General features: G+C 36.5%; 1 protein-coding gene across 1 annotated transcript; it reads left to right on the forward strand.

The window, feature by feature from the left end:
- Positions 1-8,291: 8,291 nt before the first annotated feature.
- On the forward strand, positions 8,292-10,027 carry LOC110020950 (TLC domain-containing protein At5g14285-like). Its single transcript, XM_020719257.1, has one exon. It carries the CDS (start codon positions 8,500-8,502, stop codon positions 9,241-9,243), a length of 744 nt encoding a protein of 247 aa, XP_020574916.1. The 5' UTR covers positions 8,292-8,499; the 3' UTR covers positions 9,244-10,027.
- Positions 10,028-13,314: the final 3,287 nt, after the last annotated feature.

Raw genomic sequence — 13,314 nt, forward strand, 5'->3', positions numbered from 1 at the left:
CAACCTAGGTATGTGGGAGTTGAAATGGTGGCTCGGTATGGTCTTGAGATAGGTTAGAGGCTTCGAGAAACCCTAATTTTGATTGCAAATGTTTGCAGATGTCCTAGAAAGATTTTGGGAGAGTTGAATTGGAGTTTTGAGGTGGTTTATGTCGATCCCGAATGTTGTCCTGATTTTTAATGATAAAGTTAGTGTTTCATGGTGGTTATGGTGAGCTAATGATAGAGGGTTTTTTTTTCCTAGGTCCTGAAGAGTGTTTTTTTGCGTTGAGTGGCAAAGGATTTGGGTGATGGTTGGGGAGTTCTTCTTTTGCTTGAAGCTCTTGGGTTTGTCCTTTAATGGCAATGGGGGCTTGGATATGACCAAAGTTGGGCTGAGGAGAATCCCCTGATCCCTTTGAGATGTTTGCAAGGATAAAGAGGGAGAGTTATGGTGGGAATTCCCTCTTTTGAATACTTTGACCAAGGTGGCTCCAATGGAGGAAGAGGGGAAAATTCATGGCTTTGGGGCATTTGGGAAGGGTGGAGGTGTGGTGGTTGGACTTGACAAAGGTTCATCTTGACCTAAGTTTGAAAGGCTTGGTTTAGTAGACCATGGTGCCAAATATTGAAAGGAGTAGTTAGGTTTGTCTCGTCCTCTTTTTTTTTTATTTTGATTTTTGGTTTTACTTGCATTTATTAATATATAGGTCATTTAATACCCTGGTGGGTTGGTTAGGATTATGGATGACCTATTAATAGTTGAGTCAAGTGCTTAATTCAAATCTTTCATCCATGAGCCTGGGTTATGGGCTTGGGACACGAGTTAAAGATTATTGGTCCTAATTTAGAGCCAAATGGATCTTTTAAACCCTTATTTTAATTAATTAATTAATTAAATGAAAGTTGACCATGTGGCGATAAGGTTTATCACATAGTGGTAGGTTGACCAAAATGGAGATGGTGACCATGTAAGGGTTAAATTGACCATATATTTTTTGGGTTATCCATAAGGTGACCAATTTGTTCATATGATCCATGGGTTGCTCATATGGTCAGGGAAGGACTACCAGATTGACCAGAATAGTCAGGTTGACCATGTGTTCATGTATTGAACATATGGCGGCTGAGTTGGCCATAAGGTCAATTGTTTGGTTATATAGTCCAGTGTTGACTATGCTAACCAAGGCTTGACCAAGATGGTCAGTTGACCATATAGTCATGTGTTGACAATGTGGTGGTTGGGTTAACCATAGGGTTAATGGGTTAGTCATGTGGTCCAGGGATGACTATGTTAACTAGGGGTTAACCGGGGTAGTCAAGTTGACCTTACAGTCATGTGTTGACCATATGGTGGTCATATTAGGGTTAGTTTGATTCAATTAGCCTTCCTAAAGTTCCATCTCTTTGTAGGTTCAAAAGGAAAAACTAGGGTTTTGGTCTAGGTTTTAGGGTCTTACAAGTTTAGAGAGATCATTGGTGAGTTTAGGGGTCAATTTGGGTAGACCCCCTTTCCAAAGTGAATTTGACCCTCATGTTAGTCTCTAGAGCTCTTAGAGAAGCTCCTAGGGTTTTAGACTGATCTTGAGTAATTTAGGATATGTCTTTCCCCTAGCTACCAATCCATGTTCACCTAAGGCATGCTTATCCTTTAGTGATGAAGCTAGAGATTATCACCTAGTCAAATCTTAAACCCACACAATCAAAGGGTTGGAGTGAGATGAGGCCTCACAAAAGTGAGGTCAACAGTTATATTGATAGGTGGTTGTAATAGAGACATCAGTTTGCCGATATATAACGTAAAGAGAAAACTTTGAGAGTTTAGAGAAGGTTGACGTATTTTGAGTTCGACAGTTACAAGCAGTTATTGTCGGGGGTTATCAATGAAAATTTGGCACACATCATTTGGGGTATGTCATTGCATAATATTTAAATACTATGTTACACGATAGGATGTTTCGTCACTTCATAATATAGATCGTTAATTTGCACGGTGTTTCATTACCTCGTAATGTATATCATTACTCCTCAAGGTGCTTCATTGCAACACACGTCGTTACTCCGTAAGGTCCACCAATGACAACGAGCAAAGGGTAGACGATAGTGGTTGAAGGTGATGGTGGGCAGTGGACGACGACAGTCTGTAGTTACAAAGGCGGGAAGTGATCACTGGTTCTTCAGTCCATAACATGCCTTAAAATTGGTCCATCATCTTCTCCTTTTGGTCCATGTCTAGGTCCAGGTATTCCCCCTTTGAAGATGGAAAAAAGACTCTATTTGTAGAACTTGGGAGTAACATCCCCTGTAAATAAGACAAAAATCTGGATCACTCCATCGGATATTCCAGGGCGATTCCTTTGATTGGACGGTGTTTTGTGAACATTTTAATTTCTTATAGATGTCGACATTGAGTGATATTGTGTTACTTCGATTCGTCTCATCACAACACTCACTTTAACTATAAGTTCATTAGATTTGGAATCCATTTGACCACTAAAGCTTCCAAAAGTAGTTTAACGGCTTGAGCCAAGCTTGATCTGACTCAAATTAGTTCAATTTTAGTGTTATTGAGTCCATCACATCGAGCCGGTTAGTTTGATTGTAAGTTTGTTGAAATCAAAGTTCTGGTTGATTTTTAAGTTTGAATTAGAATGTTTTTTATTCAGAAATATCTCAAAATTCATAACACACAGTAAGATTCCTTAAAATTCATGTCAAATGATTAAAATTTATTGACGGCGTATCACTCTAAATATAAAAAAAAAACTAAAATCTAGGTGTTGGATATACAAATTACATATGAATTTAGGGAAATGTATATGAATGCCCCATCTTATTCTGTCCTCCTTATTCTTTGCTCTACTTAATTAATAATGCCAGCTCACTCAGATTGGGCATTTTTAATAGAAAGAGTTATACCACTTAATTCTTATGTATTTACAAATTTAATATTTAAATTACAAATTCTATACATACATATCACCTTATTTATGCATAAAAAATCATTACATTTTTCAAAGTTAAAATAATAATATATTAAATATTTGAGCGGCATAAATATAAAAATCAAAGTTTATAAATTAGATACATAAAGACATAAGAATTGAATGATACGCATGTAAAATGCACATTTTTCATAATTCAAACAACAAAATTATGGAATAAAAAATAATTGCATCTTTGCATCATGCTAAGCCCTCTTCGCCCAAGCAGGCAACGACCATCTTATATCGGATTGGTCACGAGTTAAGAGGCTTGGCAGCAACGACCGCCATGGGAAAGCCAAAGCCATCAAAGAGATATTCTAAAATATCTCTATTTTTTGTTTTAGGTAAATACAAAAAATTATTGTCAAATTTAGCTTTTATATCTTAGTTTATTTATTGCTCGAGAGATTCTAAAATAATTATTGTCGAATTAGTCGCGACTTAGTGAAAATTAAATTAGACATCAAATTACAAAGATAAAAAATATTCAACATTAACTTTAAGTTGAACATGATGTGATAAATACTAAATTTATTATAATATAATTATTTTGTACTAGAAAATTTACGACAGTAGAGTGATTATTTAATGTCTTGGTGTTACAAGAAGATCTAACACACATAACACAAAAGATGGCATGAGGAGGCATTAAGATTTTTAGGCTGAAAACATTGGAAGAGGAAAATACAAATGTGCCTAGCCCATTCAAACCAAAATTAAAATGAGAACGTATTTAAATATTTATAGATTAAAAACATATTTTCTTGATAAATATTTATCTTATTTTCACTTTATTTAGTATATGTTTTCTTTTCTATATAAAAAAAAAAGTCATGAATATATTCAATATGTAACTTTATCTCTTTTTTTTTAAAATTTTTGGGAAAAGTGAGCCTAAAGGACAATATATGCGATGTGAACTATTACGTATGACTCATATATCATATAAGAGACAGTTGCTGGAAAGAAGCGGTCTAATCGGGGGAGTTTCGTTATGTTGGTTGGGGGTGCGAAGGCAACGCCCCACGGTACGGTACATAGACAATTTTATAATTACATATTGTACGTCTGGGTTATATATGTATATGTTGTATCGTTTGTACTTCTTTTCTGAGATTGAAGGAAAGTCATCGCTCTGCTCCCGAGAACGTATGCATCTTTGTCAAATCTCGTTAAATCTCGGGGAGTTCTTCTGGATTTTTTCGACATTAATAGCGTCTGAATATTTCTTATCATATAAAAAAAATATCATTATTCGTCTTTTAATTAGCATCATCAAAATTCACAGCGACTTAATATTTTCTTATCATATTTTCCACATATCAAACTAGAAATACATTTTATAATTTCATCATTTTTAATTTCTTGGTTTTCTTAAAATTATTTCAATTAAATTTGGCCTCATAATTTTTTTTCCTTTTTTATTTACTGCTTAAATTTTGGTTTATATTCTAAAAAATAAAATAAATAAAAAATAGCCACAAAGCAAAATGCATGTGCTTGCGCGGCTCGTTGGTAATGATCCAATCTCAGGAATGGCTTATCGCGGGTGCGAGGCATTGCACGGGAGAAGGGGAGAAGAAGATATGAGGTATTCTAAAATACCTCCATTTTATTTTTTTATTTTACAATTAAAAATTTTATTTTTGACCCTTTTACCTCATCTGAATTGAGAAAATAAAATTTTTATATTTGAGAAAATTTTTTAGGAGTTAGTGAGAAATAAGGGGTATTTTAATTGCAATGAATTTTCATCTAATATTGTTGTGTGATAGTAAATTTGTAGAAATAAAATGATATATTAACATCTTAATATAAAAAAGTATTTGATAGAGAGAATATGAGTTTTTATGTGAAAAATCCAAAAAGATTGAAAACTATGGAGTTTATCCCAATAAGATACAAACTACGTTGTCTAGCCTAATTAAAATAATTTCACTATGTCAATATATGTTATAAGATTTTATCGACCCTTGAATAACAATATTGCATAAGTGGGGTTATTGATATAACTTCTGCCTTGGAAGTGGTGGAATTCGTTAGTGAAGTGGTGGCGACTTGACTGCTGTGAAGGAAGACCAAAGGTAGAGGTCGTGTGCCACAAAATTTGTTGTCGGCGTCGTTGGTGGCGGTGACCTTATGTCAATGGTCTGATAATAACGACAATGGTGGATGGTCAGAAGATTGCGGCGAAGATGATGGTGGTTGGAGGATGGCTCGACGACAATGGTTCAACTGCGATAAGGAACGATGTTATGGCAGCCGTGACGGTGGTGGCCTAACAATGGTGGTTTGTTGATGTCGACATCATAACAACAATGGTGGTGGCATAACAATGGTGGTTTGCTGATGTCGACATCATAACAACAGTGGTCAAACATCGATGACGTTGGTGGTAGGACAACTGTTGTTTGGAGGCAATGGTAGCTCGGGGGGGCGGGGGGGGGGGTGGGGGGACCACTCCTCTGTAAATATTCCATTAATCAAAACCATTTCATAAAGAAAGTGGCTCCTCCATCAGGTTTTATATGATTGTTTCCCTATAAAGGCCAACCTCCCGAGCGTAAGAGTCCACTATCTTGTCCATCTGGCAAGCCAATGATCCTTGGGAACCCCACCGATCGTCAGTCTCTCTCTCAATGTTCTTAGGAATTGGCAGATGACCAGGTATGCTTTCGCTAACAGAGGGTTGACCAACTTCCATTACCGAGGAGTTGGTGATATGCTCAGTCTCATCTGCAAGAAGAATAAAGCATCATGAGCAAGAAAGGAATAAATCAATCAACTATGAAAAATATATTTTCATATCTATTATCAGATCCATCCCAGACATGCGAAGGCTCACTCCAACAAGTGGTTCGACAACAACTCGACTAGCTTCACAGACCAAAAACGGGAGGGCCACACCTTCATGCTGTTGGACCTGGGTCATCATGACCTCCTGAACCTGTTGTTGCACTGGCTGATGAGCCAGCCTCTAGCTGATTAGATCCGGAGCAAGGACCAATTCACCGACGGTGTGCTCGTCGGTCTTGCTCCAACCTCACAGAATCGTAACGAGTCAGACAACTCGCCCGTATCCTCCATCTTTTGTTTCTTGTGTACTACTTGTTTGACAAGCTTTGTTCACTCTGGTTAGCTCTCCTCTTCCAGTCACTTTGACCACCGCCTGGTTTTCTTCCCGCTGATTAGGCCTCACCCACGGACTTCTGCTTTGTTACTGATCGGCTGCTATCAAGTTCCTTCTTCATCGCTTCTGCTGGATGATGAAGTTTTTCGGTTGAAAGCTTGAAGACCTTCGGCATGGCTTCCACACTCATGAATTTTTTTTCCACTTATCATCACTATTATCTGTTAAAACTAACTGAAGAACTGAAAATTCAAAAATGGCGATGACAAAGTACTGTTCACGACCTATTTATAAATAATATGGACACAAAAATTCAAAGAATTCAATTATTATAAGTACTATTATGCAATAAAAATAATAATTTTTGCGTTTAATTTTCTTATTCTTATCGCAACTGTCACTTTCAAAAAGTAAAAAAAAAAGAACTAAATATGTACATAAAAATATAAAATATGATTGCACGAATCTCAAAAAATTCTAACATATTTCACTAAGTAGACACCAAAGGACTTCATTGAGATAGTTAAAAGACAAAGATGTCAAGTGTCGTTCTTTTCAATCAAAACAATGAGTTGATCGAACGAAAGCTTGGCAGAATGAAAGAACATAAGACACCTGATCCGAGGGACAATCAACTACAACTAGCTCTCGAATGATTATGAGATTCTTCACAGAGATGGGCAAAGGGTACCCCAATGTCTTCTCAATTCTCTGAGAAGGCCCCTTGTTCAAAGGGAGTTGCTTGTCAATGTATGATGATGCACTCTCTACTTGATGGTCCAAGTTCATTCTAAAGACAAAAGGGTCTCTGCTGATAATTCTCTTGAATAAGTCGACTGAAGACATTTTAGCCCACCAACGATTATTAGACAATTAAATTACAACACTAATTGGTCATTAAATGTTTTCCTTTTTCTTAGTAGTTATGAATACAAAACTGTTCCAATGTCAGTTATGAATATTTAAATCCCGAAGTCAGTTATAAATATGAAATGGTACAATAGTTACTTGTAACATTCCTATTAAATCAAAGAAAAATATATACCCCTACGAGTTATAAATAAGGGGTCATTTCTTTAAGAAAAGACTACTGAATCTACTATATGAGAACTTGTGTTATTTTATACAAAATTTCTCTCTCTCGCTATTCCTCTCGTCTGACAAACACTCTATTCTTTAGGTGTGATTCACAAGTCAGTTTTGGATTCAACACATACACACAAACTGATACATACATACATTCATATATATATATATATCTACTTGGTTGGGTATCTGCTTGTCAGTTATAAGTCACCTTTGGAATGAGGCTATCTCTGAGTGTAAAGTATGGTATTCGAATTATAGGCGTATGAGGGATGACTATATATATATATATATATATATACGTACATACATACATACATATACATTTACATATATCTGGGATAATCAATAGAAATGTCCTAAAATTAGATCCTAGGCTCTATGAAAAACAATTAGACATCATCGAAAATGAAAACAAGGCTGGGAGACAAAGAAACAAAGTGATAGGATGGATGAATTAAGAAGAATTGAATGACATCTATTTAAAGCCACCAAAAAGTTTTTTCATTGTTTACAGTTTACACCACGTTTGACTGATCAAATTTTAATCACTACAATTTATAAAACCTTCTGCTTCTATCTACAATGTATAAACATGATGTCTTAATTATTACCGTTAAAATAAAGGGTTAGCCCTTTACTTTTTGCTTATTTTGGATGCATTTATGAAAATATATTCATTGTAATATTATTTTTTTATTTGAATTTTAATAACTTTTAAGAATATTTATTTATAGATTACTGAACTATTCACATGTCTAATACCTAAATATTGAGGCCTATAAAACAAACTTAAGAAATAAATAGATTTACAAAATTCAGCCGTCCAAATGAAAAAATTATTGCATATATATATTGCATGTAGAGATGCATGTGGTGTCTGATCTTAACCGTAGATCACGATAATTTATGATCATGATGCAATTAAAATTTTTTTGAAAAAAAAATTTTAAGGCACCACACACATCTGGAGATGCATGCGGTGTCCGATCCTAATCGTAGATCACGGTAATTTACGATCATGATGCAATTTTGATGCACCACACACATTTGATATACAATAAATTTTTTTTTGTCAAAATGGAAGCTTTTATTGCGATACCTTGCGAACCGAAACTCACAGAGCTGCGTGCATCTTCCTTAAAAAACCTTTCTACTTCTTCAAAACTGTACTTAGAGATCGATCTAAGTACCAAATTTCAAAAAATTCAGACTTTTGCAGCGTTTTGATCTGTATATTATCTCAACAGAATTGGTTTCCCTTTGAAAAACCATCTCGCTGGAGTGAAATCTACTAATTTTATCCTTGATCTCGAGTATGGAAACCCTAATTCTGAAAGGCTCCCACTTCCCCACTTTCTTCGCGATGTTCTCCTTCATATACCTGATTGCTTATTTTATAGTTTTTCGGAACTGGAACCCAAAGCAACGCCCTGACGCGACAAGCTGCTTGATTTCTCTGGTGCATGGAACGCCCGCCGTCGTTTTGGCCTTATCCGCTCTTTTAGCGAACCCCGCAGTCGGCTTCGCCTCGCGTAACTCCAGATCTCAGAACCTTGCCCTTGATTTCAGCATCGCTTACTTCACAATTGACCTCCTTCATTTCCTCGTCCTCCTCCCCGGCGATGTCCTCTTCATCGCCCACCACCTCGCCACCCTCTTCGTTTTCGTTACCTGCAGGTATCTTGTTTTGCATGGCGCCTTTGCAATTCTGGTCCTTTTGGTGCTTGCGGAGGTCACTAGCGCTTGCCAGAATATTTGGACCCTTGCTGGACTTCGGCGAACGGACCTGGCTGTGGCTGCCAATGTTTATCGGATTCTGTCTCCACCGTTCTATGTTTTGTATTCGATCATGAGGGTAGTTCTTGGACCTCTGTTCTTCTTGAAGATGAGCATGTATTATTTGAGTGGTGAAGCAGATGATGTCATTCCTAGATGGGTTTCTGTTTCGTGGATTGTGGTTGTTGGGGGAGCTATATTGGTAAGCATCATGTGGATCTCGAATCTTTGGGTGGAACTAGTTAGGGAAATGAAGGGGATAACTGAGAAGAAAGAGAGGTAGCTATGGTTATTCTTGCATTGTTCATTCTGTTGGTTGATTTGGCAAGCTTCTGATGTTGAAACACAACAGCAGTAGAAGTTTCGCTCCTCTTAGTTAAATGTGGCAGCTACCAAAAATATCAAGTATTTATTGAATTTCTATTTTATGAATAACATTCATGAATCTGTATATTTCAATGATTTATTAGTAACTCTTTGATTCCTTTGTTATTGAAAATTGGGGGGGATTATGGATCCTTTAGTTATTCCACACACATGCATTGTGCTTATTTCTTGTTCCTCAATATTTTAGGTATTGCCTAGGTTTGGTCAAATTTTTTTGGAGATTTTCTTCTTAGGGCCTGTTTGATTTGGTACTCTATACTTTCAGAAATTTTGATGTTTATTCGGATGAATTTCAACTGAAGTGAAAAATTACACTGCATTTAAAATTCATTCTCTAGTTCATTTTTAATTTGCTTGATTTTGGTGAATTTCAAATCTGCCCTTTTCAGCAAAGTATTCATAACGCCGCTGGCCTCCTGTAGATTGTTGCCAATCGGCCACCACCCGTCGTCATTGCCCGCCGCCACTACCAGCCACCTATCGCCGCCACCCTCTGTAGTAGTTCGTCTTCCGTCCACCACTAATAACTGGCTGCCGCCTATTAACCACCCCCTCCAAACGCTGCCACCACGTGCCAGCGACGTATATTACATTGATTTTGTTTTTTCCAAACTAAACAATAAAATGTGAAGTCTTGCATTTAGTTTACATGGAATTAAACAACTTCAAATTATTCAAAATACAATACATTCCTTCTACACTGCATTCTTTTTTCAACAAACCAAACAACCCCTTAGTGAAAATGAATATCAATCCAATGTCAGCTGATGGCCAAATAGTTTTTATTAGCATATATCTATCTTTTTTTATTTGCGATTATTTCTTATTTTATGGACAATACATTGTCAAGTGCTCTAATAGTAGCAGCTGACATTGAGATGCCCTTATTATTATTACTTTGAAGTTTAGAACTCCTACTTCAATTATATATTTTGCTATGATAGATTTTCTGTACCATCTCTTTACCGGTCGAACTTTCTATTGACAAATTTTCTGTAGCATATTCAGAAATTTATTCTACAAAGCTCATCTTGGCTTCTACATTATGCATTGCGTTCTGAACATTTTGTGACGTTTAACTTTCTTTTTCAATTCATCTTTCTTTCTGTAGCAGCAAAGTAAAAGCCCAAGCCAGATTGGAGTTAGATTTACCTGAAGGTATAAATAAAGTGAGCTGGTAGTATTTTTTTGTACTTGGAATCATTAGATTTCATTGTTTATCTATCGGCTTTTTCTCTTCTTTTCAGTCATTGTTTCAAACCGACTTTTCTTTCAATTTAGGTATTTATGAGCTTTTAATGTTTCATTCTGACGATTTTTACTATTTTTCAATGTAGCTGTTGTAAGATCCCTTAAATGTTATGAAGTGAAATTTTTAGACATCAAGATATTTTTTGGTGAAATATTTAGAGAGTGGTCCTAAACTTGGGTGTGCTCGCATTAGATCAGTGCAGGTGGTCCTCCTGCTGCACCAACAAGATAAAATCATTAGGGTTGTGAGATCTAAATGAATAATGTCTCAATAATTGAGGGTTTAGATGTGGTAGCTTTAATCAGAGTTAAGTTATGAATCATAATATAGGACAGTGTTATGTCATTGGAACTAATATTTAATAATGTTGGGGACCAAGCACTGTGGTGTGAGCCACTATTTTGAACTCTTATGAATTTTATCTGCGTGTGGATGATTTTAAGCTATTTGTAAAGCTTTTCATTTTGTTGATTATGGCATAATTAAATTTACAGTTCCTATAAAAACAGCATTCATTGTACCAAAAGGAATTCCAAAACATGTAAAGAGTTTAATTTCAGTATAGTAAACATAATTGTTGAGTTGCTCTATGGAGCTGAAGCATCCCAAGCAGACAGAATGCCGACGCCTAGGCGCTGGCTATGGTTGCTCATGCGCCCATTTGGCGTGTTTTGATAGAGGGGCTGGTGCATATGTGCCCACTTGTGCTAGATACAGAGGGGCCGACGCAATGGTCACATAGGCGCCCAATTTTGGCCATCAATACAGAGGGCTTGGAGCTTAGGCTCCAAGTTTGGGTGCCTAAGCACGCGATGCAGTTTTCCTTTGGGATTTCGGCTTTTAATCCCGATTTCGAGCAGGTTTCATTGAGCTTGGTTTTTTCTTTCATGAGCATCCCGGTGAATGAGAAAAGTGTCGAAGAGGTGGATTTCTGTGATTCAGCTTGATTTTTTTGTCGGATCGGAGAGTGAAGCTTGTGGAGAGTGTCCTGTAAGTTTTTTTGTGTAGAGAGGAAACTTCTGTGAGTCTTTTGTAAATATTTTCTGAATTTCATAATAGAATTTATGGTGTTGTTGCTCCGTGGTTCTTCCCTGTTCTTGGGTTTTTCACATAAATTCTCTTGTGTTTTTTTGGTTGCTTTGATTGTGCTTTCTACTTAGAGTTTGTTTTGATTTTTTCTCGAATTGGTGTGATCTCGTTATTCCATGGTATAGTTTAGTTTCTAATTGATCCTAAGCCGATAAAGTTGGGAATTATTCTTGTATTTTCCTTTTAATAAGATGATGGGTGATATTTCGAAGCATTTATATTAAGAGCACAAAACATAATATACTTCTTTGGTTAAATGGAAGAATATCTTAATGATTGAGAGTTTTAAGTTATGATTATAAGCCTTTTAGGATTTCTAATCGCTTATTGGACCTGTAATACAGCTTGATTTTGTTGCAAATTATAAATTCGTAAAAAAAAAGGTATTACAAATTTCATATATGCATACTTTGTATTTGCATTACTTCGTCAAATATCAAAGGTGAAAATTCATATAGTTTCTTACTCTTGTATATTTACAGTAGGTGGACCCAGAAGATGACGAAGAACATCTAAAATTTCTTTTGCAGTTTTCTTCTACATTACAGAATGGCTTTGCTTGATGCAAGTATTTTCGTCGGGATCCTCTATAATTATAGAATTAACTGCAGAGCTGTAGGATATGTTAGACTGGTCTGCTTTGCATTCTCTAGGGTAGATTCTAACCATTCAAAATAGATCCTGCGATTTTGCAGTGATAGCAGCACTTTGACTGTTAATATGTTATTATCTAAAAATATATGATCTAAAAAGATATGATTTAGGCCCTGTTTGGCGCAGCTTATACAGGTGCGGTGGCGTTTTCAGAATGCCGCCCTCGCGTTTGTTTCGCGTGTTCGTTCGGCGGCGTTCTGAACGTAGCGTCACGCGGATCTTTTTTCCTTTATTAATCGGATCGCGGGGATGAGGCTGTGTTCGGCTTTATCGCTGCTGGCGTTAGGGCTTGATTTCCTTCCATTGCCCTTAGTGATCTCTCTCGCGCTCTCCCCTCGCCTCCTCCCTCTCGGATTTAAAGCATCACTCTCTGTTGGTGTTAGGGCTCGATTTCGTTCTTTTTCCCTTCGAGATACTCTCTGGTAAGATCTACGATTGTTTTTGGTTGGTTTTTTTTTTGTTCTTCTCCTTCCGTGCACTGGATCTGTGAGTTTTTTGGATCTGTGAATTTTTTTCAGTTCTTCCCCATATCTCTGCTTCTATTGATTTAGATCTGTGAGTTTTTTCGGTTCTTCTGCTGGAGATCTTCATTCTGTTCAAATCGTTTTATGTATTTGGAAAAGGCTTTGGTATTGATGTGGGCTGTGTTCTTCGAAAATGGGCATGTGGAAGGAGAATCGTGATTTGTGCTGTTCGAAAATGGGCACTAAAAACAGTTTTGGATTTCCTTCAAAAATCTTCTTACGGATTTGAGAACAAATGTGCAAATCGTTTTCAATTATGTTGGTGTCCCTTCTCCAAATAACTGTTTTTTTGTTCTTCTGTTGGAGATCTTCATTCTATTCAAATCGTTTTATGTATTTGGAAGGAGAAGAACCGTGATTTGGGGTTTCTCATTTGTGCCTCTATGCAATTTGAAAACAGGCATGCGGAACTCTCATCTTGTCCCAATTTTATTGGTTCAGTAGATGA

The sequence above is a fragment of the Phalaenopsis equestris genome, unplaced genomic scaffold (assembly GCF_001263595.1).
Source record: "Phalaenopsis equestris unplaced genomic scaffold, ASM126359v1 Scaffold000113, whole genome shotgun sequence".
Classification (NCBI taxonomy): Eukaryota; Viridiplantae; Streptophyta; class Magnoliopsida; order Asparagales; family Orchidaceae; genus Phalaenopsis; species Phalaenopsis equestris.

Excerpts from the sequence above, each read along its gene's own strand:
- LOC110020950 (XM_020719257.1), top strand. The coding sequence starts at position 8,500 with ATGGAAACCCTAATTCTGAAAGGCTCCCACTTCCCCACTTTCTTCGCG.